We start from the raw sequence: 16,550 nt of genomic DNA, 5'->3' as shown, positions 1-16,550 counted from the left end.
TGAGGCAGCGAATTCTACACATTTACTGAGAGAAGAAATTTCTCCTCATCTCAGTTTTAAATGGTCGGCATCTTCGCCTCTTATTCCAAGATCATGCCCTCCAGTTCTGGTCTCCCCCATCAGTGGAAACATCCTCTCTGCATCCACCTTGTCAAGCCCCCTCATAATCTTATACATTTCAATAAGATCATCTCTCATTCTTCTGAATTCCAATGAGTAGAGGTCCAACCTACTCAACCTTTCCTCATAAGTCAACCCCCTCATCTCCAGAATCAACCTAGTGAACCTTCTCTGAACTGCCTCCAAAGCAAGTATATCCTTTTGTAAAAATGGAAACCAAAACTTTTTTTCTGCCAAAGTGCATGACCTCACACTTTCCAACATTATGCTCCATCTGCCACATTTTTGCCCACTCACTTAGCCTGTCTATGTCCTTTTGCAGATTTGTTGTGTCCTCCTCACACATTGCTTTTCCTCCCATCTTTGTATCGTCAGCAAACTTGACTACGTTACACTCAGTCCTTTCTTCCAAGTCGTTAATATAGATTGTAAATAGTTGGGGTCCCAGCACCGATTCCTGCGGCACCCCCTAGTTACTGATTGCCAACCAGAGAATGAACCATTTATCCTGACTCTCTGTTTTCTGTTAGTTAGCCAATCCTCTATCCATGCTAATATATTACCCCCAACCCCATGAACTTTTATCTTGTGCAGTAACCTTTTATGTGGCACCTTGTCAAATGCCTTCTGGAAGTCCAAATACACGACATCCACTGGTTCCCCTCTATCCAACCTGTTTGTTACATCCTCAAAGAGTTCCAGCAAATTTGTCAGTGTGTGATAATGGTTGAACATCGAACAGAAGGCAGACATTTCTTTGCCCAGTGTGGGGAGGTGATCAAATGGTACATCAAAGGGGGGATTGCATCATTCATTGTCATGGGTAGGACCTTTGTATTATAAAAGGGGTGTGTTTAGGGACGAACTTTAGCAAGGCAACTGCAGGCAGTCTTGGTCAACCGCACATATGGAAACATGCTCCCAAGGGTGACCGCTGGGGTTCAGTAGAGTTTGAAGGTAAAGTTACTGTTTGAAGTTAAAGGGAACAGTGCAGTGATGTTTGTTATCCGTAGTATAATAAACAGTTCAAAGAATACTGAGCCTTGACCATTTTTATCCCACCTGGATGGGTTCAGGTAGGATTCTGGAATTAGAGGAAAGAGAAAGGTGCGGGTTCACCTACCTACAGTAGTTGCGAACTCTGGTCTTATTAGCTATCGGAAATGGTGGCCAAGGAGGGAGTGTGGAAAGAAATTGGGGTTAGTGTACTGTAGGGAAATCACATGTTGTATAAATAAGAAAATCTACTAATTTTAGTTGTTCACTACATGGGCAGGGGGAAAAACAGAAAAAGGAAAACATTCTGAAAATTAATTTCTATAAGAACTGCTAAGGCCTTTGACCATCAAGAATGTACCTAGTCTATGGAGGGAGTGGATGTGATGGGTAGAATGGCCGTTTTCAATTCCACTGCTTTAAAAAAAAACTATTCTTTCACTCATTTTAAAATTACTGAAGTCAAGATATCCCAAAATCAGATCATTCCACGTATATTCTCACCTGTGGTTGTTCTCAGACTGGATTCAATGGCGAATGCCTGCGTCAAACTCCTGGCTGCGTCAGCGCAAGTGTTAAGTAACTGCAAGTACTCAAAGGCATTAGAGAACTTCCTGCAACAGATGATACACCTTGGTTAATATATTATAAAATACAAAATCAGGAACTTAATGATCCAGCGTAAGCATTTTATTAAAGATATGGGGAGAAAAATTGAACAGCTTAGCGCCACTTGTTAACGCTTGCGAGTGGCGCTAAAAAGGGTTCTCGTCTGGGCGCAGCGATGTTAGCACCTCTCGCCAACTTGAATAGGGTTTTAGCGGCAGTGCTAATACTTAGCGCCAAGGAATGTTGCGCTCCAGAAGCCAACTTGAATGTTATCGCCTGCCTTACTGCCTGGCCCCCAAATAATAACTTCACGGTGGGGCGGGCAATAATCAAGGGAATAATGGAGGCATGTGAAAAAGGATCGGCAGTAGTCATGGGGGATTTTAACCTACATATCGATTGGTCAACTCAAATCGCACGGGGTAGCCTGGAGGAGGAATTCATAGAATGCATATGGGATTGTTTCTTAGAACAGTATGTTACAAGGAAGCAAGCTATCTTAGATCTGGTCCTGTGTAATGAGACAGGAAAAATAAACGATCTCCTAGTAAAAGATCCTCTCGGAATGAGTGATCACAGTATGGTTGAATTTGTAATACAGATTGAGGGTAAGGAAGTTGTGTCAGAAACGAGCGTACTATGCTTAAACAAAGGGGACTACAGTGGGATGAGGGCAGAGTTGGCTAAAGTAGACTGGAAACACAGACTAAACGGTGGCACAATTGAAGAACAGTGGAGGACTTTTAAGGAGCTCTTTCATAGTGCGCAACAAAAATATATTCCAGTGAAAAAGGGTGGTAAGAGAAGGGATAACCAGCCGTGGATAACCAAGGAAATAAAGGAGAGTATCAAATCAAAGACCAATGCGTATAAGGTGGCCAACGTTAGTGGGAAACTAGAGGATTGGGAAAATTTTAAACAACAGCAAAGAATGACTAAAAAAGCAATAAAGAAAGGAAAGATAGATTACGAAGGTAAACTTGCGCAAAACATAAAAACATATAGTAAAAGCTTTTACAGATATATAAAACGGAAAAGAGTGACTAAAGTAAATGTTGGTCCCTTAGAAGGTGAGAAGGGGGATTTAATAATAGGAAATGTGGAAATGGCTGAGACCTTAAACAATTATTTTGCTTCCGTCTTCACATTGGAAGACACAAAAACATGCCAAAAATTGCTGGTCACAGGAATGTGGGAAGGGAGGACCTTGAGACAATCACTATCACTAGGGGGGTAGTGCTGGACAGGCTATGGGACTCAAGGTAGACAAGTCCCCTGGTCTGAGATGGCGGAAGTTATAGCAGATGCATTAGTTATAATCTACCAAAATTCTCTGGACTCTGGGGAGGTACCAGCGGATTGGAAAGCAGCTAATGTAACGCCTCTGTTTAAAAAAGGGGGCAGACAAAAGGCAGGTAACTATAGGCCGGTTAGTTTAACATCTGTAGTGGGGAAAATGCTTGAAACTATCATTAAGGAAGAAATAGCGGGACATCTAGATAGGAATAGTGCAATCAAGCAGACGCAGCATGGATTTATGAAGGGGAAATCATGTTTAACTAATTTACTGGAATTCTTTGAGGATATAACGAGCATGGTGGATAGAGGTATACCGATGGATGTGGTGTATTTAGATTTCCAAAAGGCATTCGATAAGGTGCCACACAAAAGGTTACTGCAGAAGATAAAGGTACGCGGAGTCAGAGGAAATGTATTAGCATGGATAGAGAATTGGCTGGCGAACAGAAAGCAGAGAGTCGGGATAAATGGGTCCTTTTCCGGTTGGAAATCAGTGGTTAGTGGTGTGCCACAGGGATCGGAGCTGGGACCACAACTGTTTACAATATACATAGATGACCTGGAAGAGGGGACAGAGTGTAGTGTAACAAAATTTGCAGATGACTCAAAGATTAGTGGGAAAGCGGGTTGTGTAGAGGACACAGAGAGGCTGAAAAGAGATTTAGATAGGTTAAGCGAATGGGCTAAGGTTTGGCAGATGGAATACAATGTCGGAAAGTGTGAGGTCATCCACCTTGGGGGAAAAAAAACAGTAAAGGGAATATTATTTGAATGGGGAGAAATTACAACATGCTGAGGTGCAGAGGGACCTGGGGGTCCTTGTGCATGAAACTCTTTTGCGGTGCAGCAGGTAATCAGGAAGGCAAATGGAATGTTGGCCTTCATTGCGAGAGGGATGGAGTACAAAAGCAGGGAGGTCCTGCTGCAACTGTACAGGGTATTGGTGAGGCCGCACCTGGAGTACTGCGTGAAGTTTTGGTCACCTTACTTAAGGAAGGATATACTGGCTTTGGAGGGGGTACAGAGACGATTCACTAGGCTGATTCCGGAGATGAGGGGGTTGCCTTCTGATGATAGATTGAGTAGACTGGGTTGGAGTTCAGAAGGATGAGGGGTGATCTTATAGAAACATTTAAAATCATGAAAGGGATAGACAAGATAGAGGCGGAGAGGTTGTTTCCACTGGTCGGGGAGACTAGAACTAGGGGGCACAGCCTCAAAATACGGGGGAGCCAATTTAAAACCGAGTTGAGAAGGAATTTCTTCTCCCAGAGGATTGTGAATCTGTGGAATTCTCTGCCCAGGGAAGCAGTTGAGGCTATCTCATTGAATGTATTCAAATCACAGATAGACAGATTTTTAACCAATAAGGGAATTAAGGGTTACGGGGAGTGGGCGGGTAAGTGGAGCTGAGTCCACGGCCAGATCAGCCATGATCTTGTTGAATGGCAGAGCAGGCTCGAGGGGCTAGATGGCCTACTGCTGCTCCTAATTCTTATGTTCTTATGTTCTGGCGCTAATAACGCCAGAAAAGCCGGTGTTCACAGCTGTCCCGGGGTGCTAATGGAAGGGATCAATGTATAAGGCAAGTTTGAGAGATTTTATTTAACTTTACGTGCATTGATTGTACCGTATTTGATGTTGCTGATGTGTTAATTGTTTGAATTGTAATGTTAATTAAGTTTTCATTTTTTACAGCTAACCTTCTCTTTGAGCACCCGGATACCGGTACGTTAGCACCAGAACTTCAGTAGCACTTCCAGCTAAGCACCTTAAAAGTGTGGAACACTTCCCTTTGCGCTCCACTCTACTCTTCGGGTGCTAAAATTCAATATAGGTATCGCGGTGCTTAAAATCTCCTGGTGCTAAAACTAGCGATCAGGTGATATTAGCACCTCAAAACCATTGATAAAAAATCATGGGGGAAAAACTGATTAAGTTTACTCAACAACAACTTATATTTATATAGAACAAAACCAGAAAATGCTGCAAACACTTACAGGCCAGGCAGCATCGTTTCATGTGTGGAGCCTTTGTCAGAATGGCTCGACACTATCTTCCAATTCGGACGATGGGTCCGCACTGGAATCGTTAACTTGTCTCCACAGATGCTACCTGACCAGTGTTTCCAGTATTTTCTGCTTTTATATCAGATTTTGCTTTTGTTCACATTACATTGACATAGTGTCCTTCTCGCAACAAAGAAAATTTCAAGCTGCTTGACAGGACACGAGCGAGGTGTAGGAGAAGGTAGCGGGCAAGGTCGAAGGCCCAGTCAAAAAGTTAAGTTTTGAAAATGGCGAGACAGATAGTGAGGCGAAGAGGTTTAGAGAAGATAATTCCAAAGTACAGGAGTGGATATTAAGGGAACCAAGGGCAGAATGTGGAGTTGAGGTAGAAGATCAGCCATGATCTCCATTGAATGGAAGAGCAGGTTCGAGGGGCCGAATAGCCAACTCTTGCTTCTAATTCTTATGTTCTTATGATTGTGGTGGCTGAAGGCTCTGCCACCAATTGTTGGTGATGGGGGAGGGGGACGACGACCGCTGCACCAGAGTTGGAGGAACAGAGCGCATGTATGCAAAGAGCTGGAGGAAATTACAGAGGTAGAGTGGAGTGACGCCAAGGGAGAATTTGAAGACTCCAAATCTTATGACGATCCACCTGTTTGTTCCTCAGATGGCAATTTTGAACGGCTGTATTCAGAATTGAAACTTCTGTACAAGATTATGAGAGACATTTTATATTGGTGCCGGGTTCAAGTCAGGACTGAACAACCAACCAAAACTTCAATCATGCATCATTTTGTAAAAATAAAGGCTAGACTGACATCAATTATTTCCTATGTAGACACTGGAAAATGTTATATTTGAGTCACATTCCTCCGCCAACACTGTAACCCAGAATGACGGAATTTTCGTAAAACCAATCACCGTTTAGTGTGTGCCAGAACTGGTTTCTGCACAATACATTAAATTCACTAGCATCTGTCTAACCCTTTTAACCCCACCCCACGGCAACCGTATATATCAGACCAGTGAGGCCACTGAACATACCCAGCCTCCTCAGTCTCAGGCTTGACCAGCGAGTATACAGCTTTCTCAAGCAGATTTTCACAAAACGCCTGATTCACCTGGGCTACTGGATCAACTGCAAGAGAAAAAAAAGTCACAAATTGCAATAATACTCGATCACAAATAGCCATTTCAGTTAAAGGATAGGACAGGGAATATTACGGGTAATACAAGTTATATACTAGGTTGTATCGGACGACATTAATGCAACAAGCTCACCTCGTTGAGTAACACAGAAGGAGTGCCTTCAGTCATGTTTACCTGGATCGATAGGGGACTCAAGTGGGTTGGGGGTAATATATTAGCATGGATAGAGGATTGGCTAACTAACAGAAAACAGAGTCGGGATAAATGGTTCATTCTCTAGTTGGCAACCAGTAACTAGTGGGGTGCCACAGGGATCAGTGCTGGGGCCCCAACTATTTACAATCTATATAAACGACTTGGAGGAAGGAACTGAGTGTAACGTAGCCAAGTTTGCTGACGATACAAAGATGGGAGGAAAAACAATTTGTGAGGAGGACACAAAAAATCTGCCAAAGGCCATAGACAGGCTAAGTGAGTGCGTAAAAATGTGGCAGATGGAGTATAATGTTGGAAAGTGTGAGGTCATGCACATTGACAGAAAAAAAAAATCAAAGAGCAAGTTAAATGGAGAAAGATTGCAAAGTGCCGCAGTACAGCAGGACCTGGAGGTACTTGTGCATGAAACACAAAAGGATAGTATGCAGGTACAGCAAGTGATCAGGAAGGCCAATGGTATCTTGGCCTTTATTGCAAAGGGGATGGAGTATAAAAGCAGGGAAGTCTTGCTACAGCTATATAGCTGGTGAGGCCACACCTGGAATACTGCGTACAGTTTTGGTTTCCATATTTACGAAAGGATATACTTGCTTTGGAGGCAGATCAGAGAAGGTTCACTCGGTTGATTCCGGGGTTGGGAGGGTTGACTTGTGAGGAAAGGTGGAGTAGGTTGGGCCTCTACTCATTGGCATTCAGAAGAATGAGAGGTGATCTTATTGAAACATATAAGATTATGAGGGATTTTGAGAAGGAAGATGCAGAGAGGATGTTTCCACTGATAGGGCAGACTAGAACTAGAGGGAATGATCTTAGAATAAGGGGCTGCCCATTTAAGACAGAGATGAGGAGAAATTTCTTCTCTGAAGGTTGTTAATCTGTGGAATTCGCTGCCTCAGAGAGCTGTGGAAGCTGGGACATTAAATAAATTTAAGACAGTTTCTTAAATGATAAGGGGATAAGGGGTTATGGGGAGTAGGCGGGGAAGTGGAGCAGAGTCCAGATCAGCCATGACCTTATTAAATGGCGGAGCAGGCTCGAGGGGCATAATGGCCTACTCCTGCTCCTATTTCTTATGTTCTTATGTCAGTGTATGGTTTATACTGTGGTCTCATAGAAACATAGAAAAGAGGTGCAGGAGTAGGCCATTCGGCTCTTCGAGCCTGCACCGCCATTCAATGAGTTCATGGCTGAACATGCAACTTCAGTACCCCATTCCTGCTTTCTCGCCATACCATCTCTTTCTATTGTTTCAGCCACATCAGTTTCTCTGTGTCTTTACTTGCCAAATTGCTGTCCCGTTTTTCACCAGTGTTCCGTTTGGCCATGTGTCATCTACCATGAGAAGGGCAGGTAACTACTCTGGTCCCAGATCTCTGCCAAAATGTCAAGTCATCGATAAAGAAGGGAGGTGGGGCTGAGCCTCTGTCCTATCAATATGAGGGAATAAATACTGGGTGTCCTAATGTACTGCGCTGTCCTTTTTTGGACAGATCTGAACTAATCAACTAATGAACTAATGAACTGAATTTTCCGGACAGAGTAATGGTGGGATTCTGAGGGGAGAGCATCATGACCCAGTCATAAGATATAGGAGCAGGAGTATACCATACGGCCTTTCATGCATTGCACCAGTCAATAAAAGCTTCCCACTTCACTGGCCCCACCCCCCAAAATATATCCTTCCTCCCACAAATCTTCAGGCATCTTTAAACCAAGTATGGTTGCACAGAATCACTCATTTCTGATTTACTTTGCCTTTTATTCTTACTCTTAAACCCTAGTTCCTGGAAAATGGGTCTTGGTCCTTCATCTCAATTTCTCAATAAAAAACGGTGGTGTAATTACTGAAGCAGTGAGCCAGTTGAATTCTTCGGGGAGGGAAGTTGGTCAGTTTGCTCAGGACACTGCTATAACTGGGTCCTTGGTTGGCATTCCTTACCTGGGTTCCTCAGGGAGCTGAAGAGACTTTCTCTCGGAGCAGATTTAAGAGACCAATCACAGTCCACAAAGAACTGGCACCCCAGAGGATGTAAAAGCCAGTGCCGGGTGCCGGGCTCAGAACCACCAGGGGACTGGCAAACTCGCTGGGCTTGACGCAAAAAGTAGCGCTACAAATGGAAAGGAAATAAATAAGATACAATCTGACGAACACGGATTTGCGAAACCATGTACTGCTTAGTCCCAGTTTAAAAAAAACAAAGTTTAGTTTGTAAAATCTTGGAATATGTAGAAATAATTGTCGAGAACTTCCATAGTAAAGGGATAATTTCACAATGCTCCTCTGTTGGCGAGTGCAGGTTGAAGAACCAGGGCTTTAGAGTTATAGCTGTATCTTTGTCACCCGAGGCTCCGCACTGGCAGTGCAGCTTGCAAGCCTGCCTCTCAGTCAACTTCACTGGCTCCTACTTGTTATTTGACAAGATCTAGAGCCAGTTACTGGTTACAAGGACTTGCGCCAGAGGTTGCCGCCATCATAAACACCAGTGCTCATCCAATGCAGTTCAGTCCATGTGACGTTAAAAAGCAGCTGAGTGCACAGGACACAGTGAAGCCTATGGAGTCTGACATTGTGTCAGCTGTAGTGTTCAAGAACTGCACACCTGAGCTAGCCACTTCCCTGGTCAAGTACTCCCGTGTAGCTAGGATACCAATACATACCCGACAAGGTGGAAAATTGCCCATTAGAATAATGTCAGCCAGGACACCAGGAAACTCCCATCGCTTTGAATAGTGCCATGTGATCATTTACATCCTCCTGCACAGGCGGATGTGACCTCGGTTTAACATCGCTTTCCAAAAAAATGCACCTCCGGTAATGTAGCATTCCCTTGGTACTCCATTGAAATGTCAGCCCAGATTATGTGCTCAAGTCTCCTGAACCCAAATTACCTTCTGACTCAGAGGCGAGAGTACGACCACTGAACCAAGGCTGACACTCTAGGGGTATGCTTGCGTAATTTATTAGTTTATTTATACATTGTATGGAAAATAAATTAGCTTGCCGGTTTGCAATTGGCCTCGTCTCCTTAGAGTGTTGAGCAGTCTACCTTCTGGAAGATAAGAGCACGTGCGAGATCACAACATCCTGTACACACAAACAAGGCAGTGGCTGTGTCCCCGGGAGATTTCTCCCCCCCTCCTCCCCCATCTGCCCATGTTACTGCAGGCGGGGCGGAACTGAATTTCGCCCCCAAAGAGTCGACGTTTCAGATCAATGACCTTTCATCATAACTGCAAGTGAATCTGCAACCTCCTGCTTTATATGTCTTAGTTAGTATCAACCCCACACTGTGCATTATCCAGTATAGCAGAGTGGATGTCCTCTGGTGTCACAGAGCAAGGTTTCAGCATCTGATTGGTCTGCTTCGATTAACTAACCATACTCTCCACATATGCAGGTACATTTTGCATTTTTTTTAAATTATTGAAAAGGCGCAGGCAGCTAAACTCCTGCTAGTCTGCCGTATCCAGATCCCATTGATCTCCCGCCTGGAAGCTGAACATCAGAACTGCATGAACAGTATATTCTGACAGATACTGATAATTACTTACCCTTACTACACCTACCTGTAATAACCCAATGCATAGCACTAAGTATCTACTTACCGCCAAGAAGGAGAGCTTGCCGCCAAAGCTGGTTTTTAGGCAAATGGCCGCAGTTACGTAGATTTCCGCCATGAGGTTTTGTGGGATTTTCTCCTCGGCGCACTCCATCAGGTTAACCGCAGACAGAGCCAGGTTTACGGCACGTACGGGACTCTGCACCAGTTTATCTATATTAAAAGGGAGGAAAGAGAAAGTATTCCCATTAACTTAACATTTGCTGCTTCAGCTGTGTGTATGGAACTTTAAAGAACATAACTTTAAAACATAAGAATTAGGAGCAGGAGTAGGCCTTACGGCCCCTCGAGCCATTCATTAAAATCGTAGCTGATCTTTGACCTCAACTCCACTTTCCCGCCTGATCCCCATATCCCTTGATTACCTCAAGAGTCCAAAAATCTATCGATCTCACCCTTGAATATATTCAATGATTCAGCATCCACAGCCCTTTGGGGTAGAGAATTCCAAGGATTCACAACCCTGAGTGAAGAAATTCCACCTCGTCTCTGACTTAAGTGGCCGACCCCTTATCCTGAGACTCTGCCCCCTAATTCTAAACTCTCCAGCCAGGGGAAGCCACCCCTCAACATCTATCTTGTCAATCCCCCTCAGAATCTTATGTTTCAATGAGATCACCTCTCATTCTTCTAAACTCCAGAGTGTATTGGCTCAATCTACTCAATCTCTCCTTGTGGGAAAACCCTCTCATCCCAGGAATAAGGAAAGAGAAAAGCAATTTTACCTATATAAAAATTAAATAATCAATGGCTTACAGGCAAAGGGCGGGCTAAAGAAGGAACTCTAGTGTGTCTCAGGACATCTGAAAGCTGCCCCGTTCAATCCTTTCATAATTTTAAGCAATTTTATCAACGACAACTTGTATTTATATAGCACCTTTAACGTAATGAAACGTCCCAAGGCGCTTCACAGGAGTATTACGAGATAAAAAATTTGGCATGAGCTGCGTAAGTAGAAATTAGCGCAGGTGACCAAAAGCTTGGTCAAAGAGGTATGTTTTAAGGAGCATCTTGAAGTAGGAGAGAGAGGTAGAGGTTGCGAGGTTTAGGGAGGGAGTTCCAAAGCTTGGGACCCAGGCAACAGAAGGCACGGCTGCCAATGCTTCAACGATTATAATCAGGGATGCCCAAGAGGACAGAATTAGAGGACTGCAGACATGGCAGGGGGGGTTGTGGGGCTGGCTGGAGGGGCGAGGCCATGGAAGGATTTGAAAATAAGAATGAGAATTTTGAAATTGAGGCGTTGCTTAACCGGGAGTCAATGTAGGTCAGCGAGCACAGGGGTGATGGGTGAGTGGGACTTAGTGTGAATTAGGACATGGGACACGATCACCTCTAGTTAACGTGGGGTAGAATGCGAGAGGCCGGCCAGAAGTGCGTTGGAGTAGTCAAGTCATAGAAACATAGTCTAGAATTGCCCCATAATCTGCAAAGTACTACAAAAAAGGTTAATGGGCTAAAATGGAATTCAATGTCAGTAAGTGTGAGAAGATACATTTTGGATTAAAAGAAAAAATGAACAGGAGTATGTATACTCTGAATGGAAATAGGCTTCGTGCTGTGGAAGAGCAGAAAGATTTTGGGGCACAAGATCACGGAGATGAAGGGCAGCATCTCAGGTTGATCAGATTAATGAAATTCTGGTCTTTAGTCTCAAGAGGTACAGAATATACAGGCCAAGAGGTAATGAAGAGCCAATATAAAACCTCAACAAGACCTCAATTAGAGTACTCCGTGCAGTATTGGGCTCCACACTATAAGAAGCATATTGAGGTTTTGGAGAGTGTACAATGCAGATTCACTAAAATGCTCCCTGCTATGAGGAAATACAAATACAATATTTTTTCATTTGGACAACACAGATTACAGGGCAACACGATAGAAATGTTTAACATTATGAAAGGGTGGGATGGGGTAAATAGAAGTTGTCTGTTTTCAGTAATCGAGATCAAGGGGCCGTAGATAAAATATTAAATGCAAGAGATTTAGAAGAGAAAGCAAGAGAAACTTAAAAAAAAATACAGTGTTGGAGGTTGCGGTATTCGCTTCAAAGGTCAATGCTCGAGATAGAAACTGTGTCACCATTCAAGATTAGATTGCTAGATGGATGAAGGAATAAAAGAACAGGCTGGGTAAATTTGCTCGTGCAGAGAGTAAATGTCGAATCGGACTGGTTGAGCTGAATGGCCTGTTTTTGTAACGTCTATGTCTGTCTTCCACCCTTCAATATGTAGTTTGGGACCTAAAATGTCAGGTCCCTCATGGAAACACCTGTGAACTCATCCCTTTTTGGTGTGGAAGCAAGTCATCCTCGATACGGGGGACTGCCTAATACTGTACTATAGAATGATACAGCACAGAAGGAGGCCATTTTGTCCATCATGCCTGTGCCGGCTCTTTGGTAGAGCTAGCCAATTAATCCCACTCCCCTGCTCTTTCCAAATAGCCTTGTTATTTTTTCCCCCTCAAGTATTTATCCAATTCTCTTTTTAATATTATTATTGAATCTCCTTCCACCACCCTTTCAGACAGTGCATTTGAGATAACAACAACTCGTTGCGTAAATATATTTTCCCTCATGTCGCCTCTGGTTCTTTGGCCAATCACCTTAAATCTGTGTCCTCTGCTTACCACCGTCACTGGAAACAGTTTCTCCAGATTTACTCTTATCAAAACCATTCATGACATTGAACACTATCAAATTGCCTCTTAACCCTCTCCGCTCCAAGGAGAACAACGTCAGCTTCGCAAGTCTATCCACGTAACTGATCCCTCAATCCTGGTACCAGTCTAACAAATCACATGAATGACTGACTGACTTTGAAGGGCAGGCACTGTTGCTATGGAGGCGAATACAGCAGCTGTTTTGCACACAGCAAGGTCCCACAAACAGCAATGAGGTCAATGATTAGTTAATCTACCACTAATTATTAGCACTTTGTCGCCACAGGAGTTCAGCTCTAACTTGCCACTTAAGTAATCAGATGGAACATATGGTGACGATCAAAATAACTGTATTGCACAGAAACATAGCAGGAGTAGGCCATTTAGCCCTTCGAGCCTGTACCACCATTCAATATGATCATGACTGATCATGCAACTTCAGTACCCCATTCCTGCTTTCTCTCCATACCCCTTGATCCCTTTGGCCGTAAGGACCACATCTAACTGAGACTGGCTGACATCACGCTAACCGCGCGGGCTTGTTCTGCTTTGTGAGTTATGTCTCCACTCCAGTTTACACATCTTCATTCAAAATTGCTCAATACAAATTGGAATATATCTAACGAATTGGCCTCAAAACTCTCTGTGGTAGAATTCCACAGGTTCACAATTCTCCGAGTGAAGAAGTTTCTCCTTATCTCGGTCCTAAATGGCTTACCCCTTATCCTTAGACTGTGACCCTTGATTCTGGACTTCCCCAACATCGGGAACATTCTTCCTACATCTAATCTGTCCAATCCCATCAGAATTTTATATGTTTTTATATACATTCATAATTTAAATCATTTTTCCGATGTCAGATGTTATTCCAATGACCGGATTGAGGAGAAGTAATGGAGAAATTCCTCGTCAACTGTTCAAGGTCTGCTCGTCACTTCAATCACCTACTACAGTCAGTTCTGCGATGGCAGCATCCATTCAGCTGCCAGCCCCCAATCAAAACAGGAGCAGTTACAAAACAGCTGACCTAATGAACACAAGCCAGCATCGGACTCATAAATTCATAAAAACACTTGCTTGAATTGGAGCATCAGCCAGAAACCTAAGCCCATGCTGAAGAGATTCTTCACAATTCAGGAGTTAAGAAATTATGCAAGAGTGATGAGTTTTGGAATGAATAATAAGTATTAACTAACTGGTACTATTTTAAAGGGAGGTGCAGGAACAGAGACCTGACGGCTTGTGTACAGAAATCTTTGAAGATGGCAGGGCAAGTTGAGAAGGCTGTTAAAAAAGCATACGGGATCCTTGGCTTTATAAATAGAGGCATAATGTTATGCTAAACCTTTATAAATCACTGGTTGGAGTATTATGTCTAATTCTGGGCACCACACTTTAGGAATGATATCAAGGCCTTGGAAAGGATGCAGAGGAGATTTACTCGAATGGTACCAGGGATGAGAGACTCCAGTTATATGGAGAAACTAGAGAAGCTGCAATTGTTCTCCTTGGAGCAGAGAAGGCCAAGATGAGATTTAAGAGTGGTGATCAAAATCATGAAGTGTTTGATAGTTTCAGAAACTGTTTCCACTGGCAGGAGGGTTGGTGACCGGAGGACACCGATTTAAGGGAGAGGGGAGAGCAGAATTAATTAATTTTTGTTTTTTAAAAACGCAAAAAGTTATGATCTGTAATGCACTGCCTGAAAGCGTGATGGAAGGAGATTCAATAGTAACTTTCAAAGGGAGCTGGAGACATACTTGAAGGGGAAAAAGTTGAAGGGCTGTGGGGAAAGAGCAGAGGAGTGGGATTAATTGGCTTGCTCCTTCAAGGATGTGCCACAGACACAACGGGCCAAATGGCCTCATTCTACACCAAGATTCTAATGATGAAATATATTGCTGTACCTGTCAACTGCAGTTGATGCAGTTTATGATACACCAGCGCAGCATCACGTGCACTCATTTTGGCCTCTTCTTGAAGCTGTGCCTCTTGCCGAAACCCTCTTGTCCACTTCAGCAGCCAGCGCGTAAACACCAGCTTCTGGACGCTGTGCCGGATGATATTCCAGCAGAGGCTACAGGCCAGGTCTAACCGGGAGGCAGGCAGTGCTCGTCCCAGTGCCAACAAACATGTCTGCAAGTTGCTTGCAGCAGCAGGAAAGGCACCCTGTAACGAAAAACAAATTCCTGACTCAATCATGAACTCTCAGTCAAGTCATATAATGTGATTACTGACATATTCCTGGTCTCCATGGGCACTTTATTAAAATCGGACCAAGAACAATCCTTACAACAAATACATTCTAACTAATCAATTAGCGGGTCCCACGGCACTGTATGTAATGCCCTTTTATCTTGCGTTAACAATCTGAGCAGCCGATTGTTCTGGGACACAGCATCTGGTGCCAGAATCCCATAAACAAGGTTCCATTTCAGATTATTATGGTAAGCAGCAGAATACAGCTCCAGCCACTCTGCCAAACAATGCTTTCCCCATCTCAGGAGCATCTCTATCGCACCAGGATGATATTTTGTTCCATTTCCAGCACCAGCCTTCCTGTGGCCTCCGAGTGGGGATTGCCAAATTAGGGGCTGTTTTACACGGCGAGCCGATGCCAACTTGGAATTGACTGGAGATTCATAAGAACATACGAAATAGGAGGAGTCGGCCACTTGGCTCCTCGAGCCTGCTCCGTCATTCAATAAGATCATGGCCTCAACACTTCCCTGCCCACTCCCCATAACCTTCGACTCACTTATAGTTTAAAAATCTGTATATCTCCACCTTAAATATATTCAATGACCCAGCTTCCAGTTTTCTGGGGTAGAGAATGCCAGAGATTCACGACCCTCAGAAGAAATTCCTCATTTCCGTTTTAAATGGGTGACCCCTGATTGTGAAACTATGTCCCCTAGTTCTAGATTCCCCCACTAGGGGAAACATCCTCTCTGCATCTACCCTATCAAGCCATTCCACAAATTAATTTCACGTGGGACTCATAGCTGGTAGACTTTTATCTTAACAGTTCAGGCCGATTTGAAACCCAGATTGCAAAAGGCCAGTAGCTAACTCAATGTGTGCCTGCCAGGATCCACTTTATAGAAGGTGTCGAGGGCAGAACAGTTGACTCTACTGATTGCCATGTGATCAAGTCACACCAGAACACTGGCACATTTCAACCATTCAGTCACAAGCTGGCTTTAGCAGCCTTTGTTAAACGCAAGAGAAGCAGGCCACTTGCTTACGACTTGTCAACAGTGTGTGACACAAGAACTGGGAAGAAATTAAAAAATAAAGGTTAAAAAAGTGCAGTTCAAAACAAATAGTATTTGCCATGGATGAAGCTCCATTGAAGTCAAAGAGACTCAAACCAGTGGATGTGGTATATTTGGACTTCCAGTAAGCATTTGACAAGGTGCCACATAAAAGATTACTACACAAGATAAAAGTTCACGGGGTTGGGGGTAATATATTAGCATGGATAGAGGATTGGCTAACTAGCAGAAAACATAGAGTAGGGATAAATAGTTCATTCTCGGGTTGCCAATCAGTAACCAGTGGGGTGCCGCAGGGATCAGTGCTGGGACCCCAACTATTTACAATCTATATTAACGACTTGGAGGAAGGGACTGAGTGTAATGTAGCTAAGTTTGCCAACCATACAAAGATGGGAGGAAAAGCAACGTGTGAGGAGAACATACAAAATCTGCAAAAGGACGTGGACAGGAAAAAATTTGGCAGATGGAGTATAATGTTGGAAAGTGTGAGATATGCACTTTGGCAGAAAAAAATCAAAGAACAAGTTATTATTTAAATGGAGAAAGATTGCAAAGTGCCACAGTACAGCAGGACCTGGAGGTAC

General features: G+C 43.6%; 1 protein-coding gene across 1 annotated transcript in view; it reads right to left on the bottom strand.

The window, feature by feature from the left end:
* Positions 1-16,550, bottom strand: part of srebf2 (sterol regulatory element binding transcription factor 2) — a 65,579-nt gene that overhangs the window by 10,944 nt on the left and 38,085 nt on the right. Inside the window, exons 10-14 of the mRNA XM_070861608.1 lie at positions 14,593-14,854; positions 10,008-10,174; positions 8,341-8,509; positions 6,081-6,174; positions 1,621-1,730 (exon numbers count right to left, since the gene is read on the bottom strand). Coding sequence (XP_070717709.1) covers positions 1,621-1,730; positions 6,081-6,174; positions 8,341-8,509; positions 10,008-10,174; positions 14,593-14,854 — 802 coding nt within the window. The remainder of the gene's footprint in view (positions 1-1,620; positions 1,731-6,080; positions 6,175-8,340; positions 8,510-10,007; positions 10,175-14,592; positions 14,855-16,550) is intronic.

This window comes from Pristiophorus japonicus, chromosome 19 (assembly GCF_044704955.1).
Source record: "Pristiophorus japonicus isolate sPriJap1 chromosome 19, sPriJap1.hap1, whole genome shotgun sequence".
NCBI classification, from domain to species: Eukaryota; Metazoa; Chordata; class Chondrichthyes; family Pristiophoridae; genus Pristiophorus; species Pristiophorus japonicus.
The sequence above is the reverse complement of the archived record's forward strand: the minus strand, read 5'-3'. Positions and strand labels throughout refer to the sequence as shown.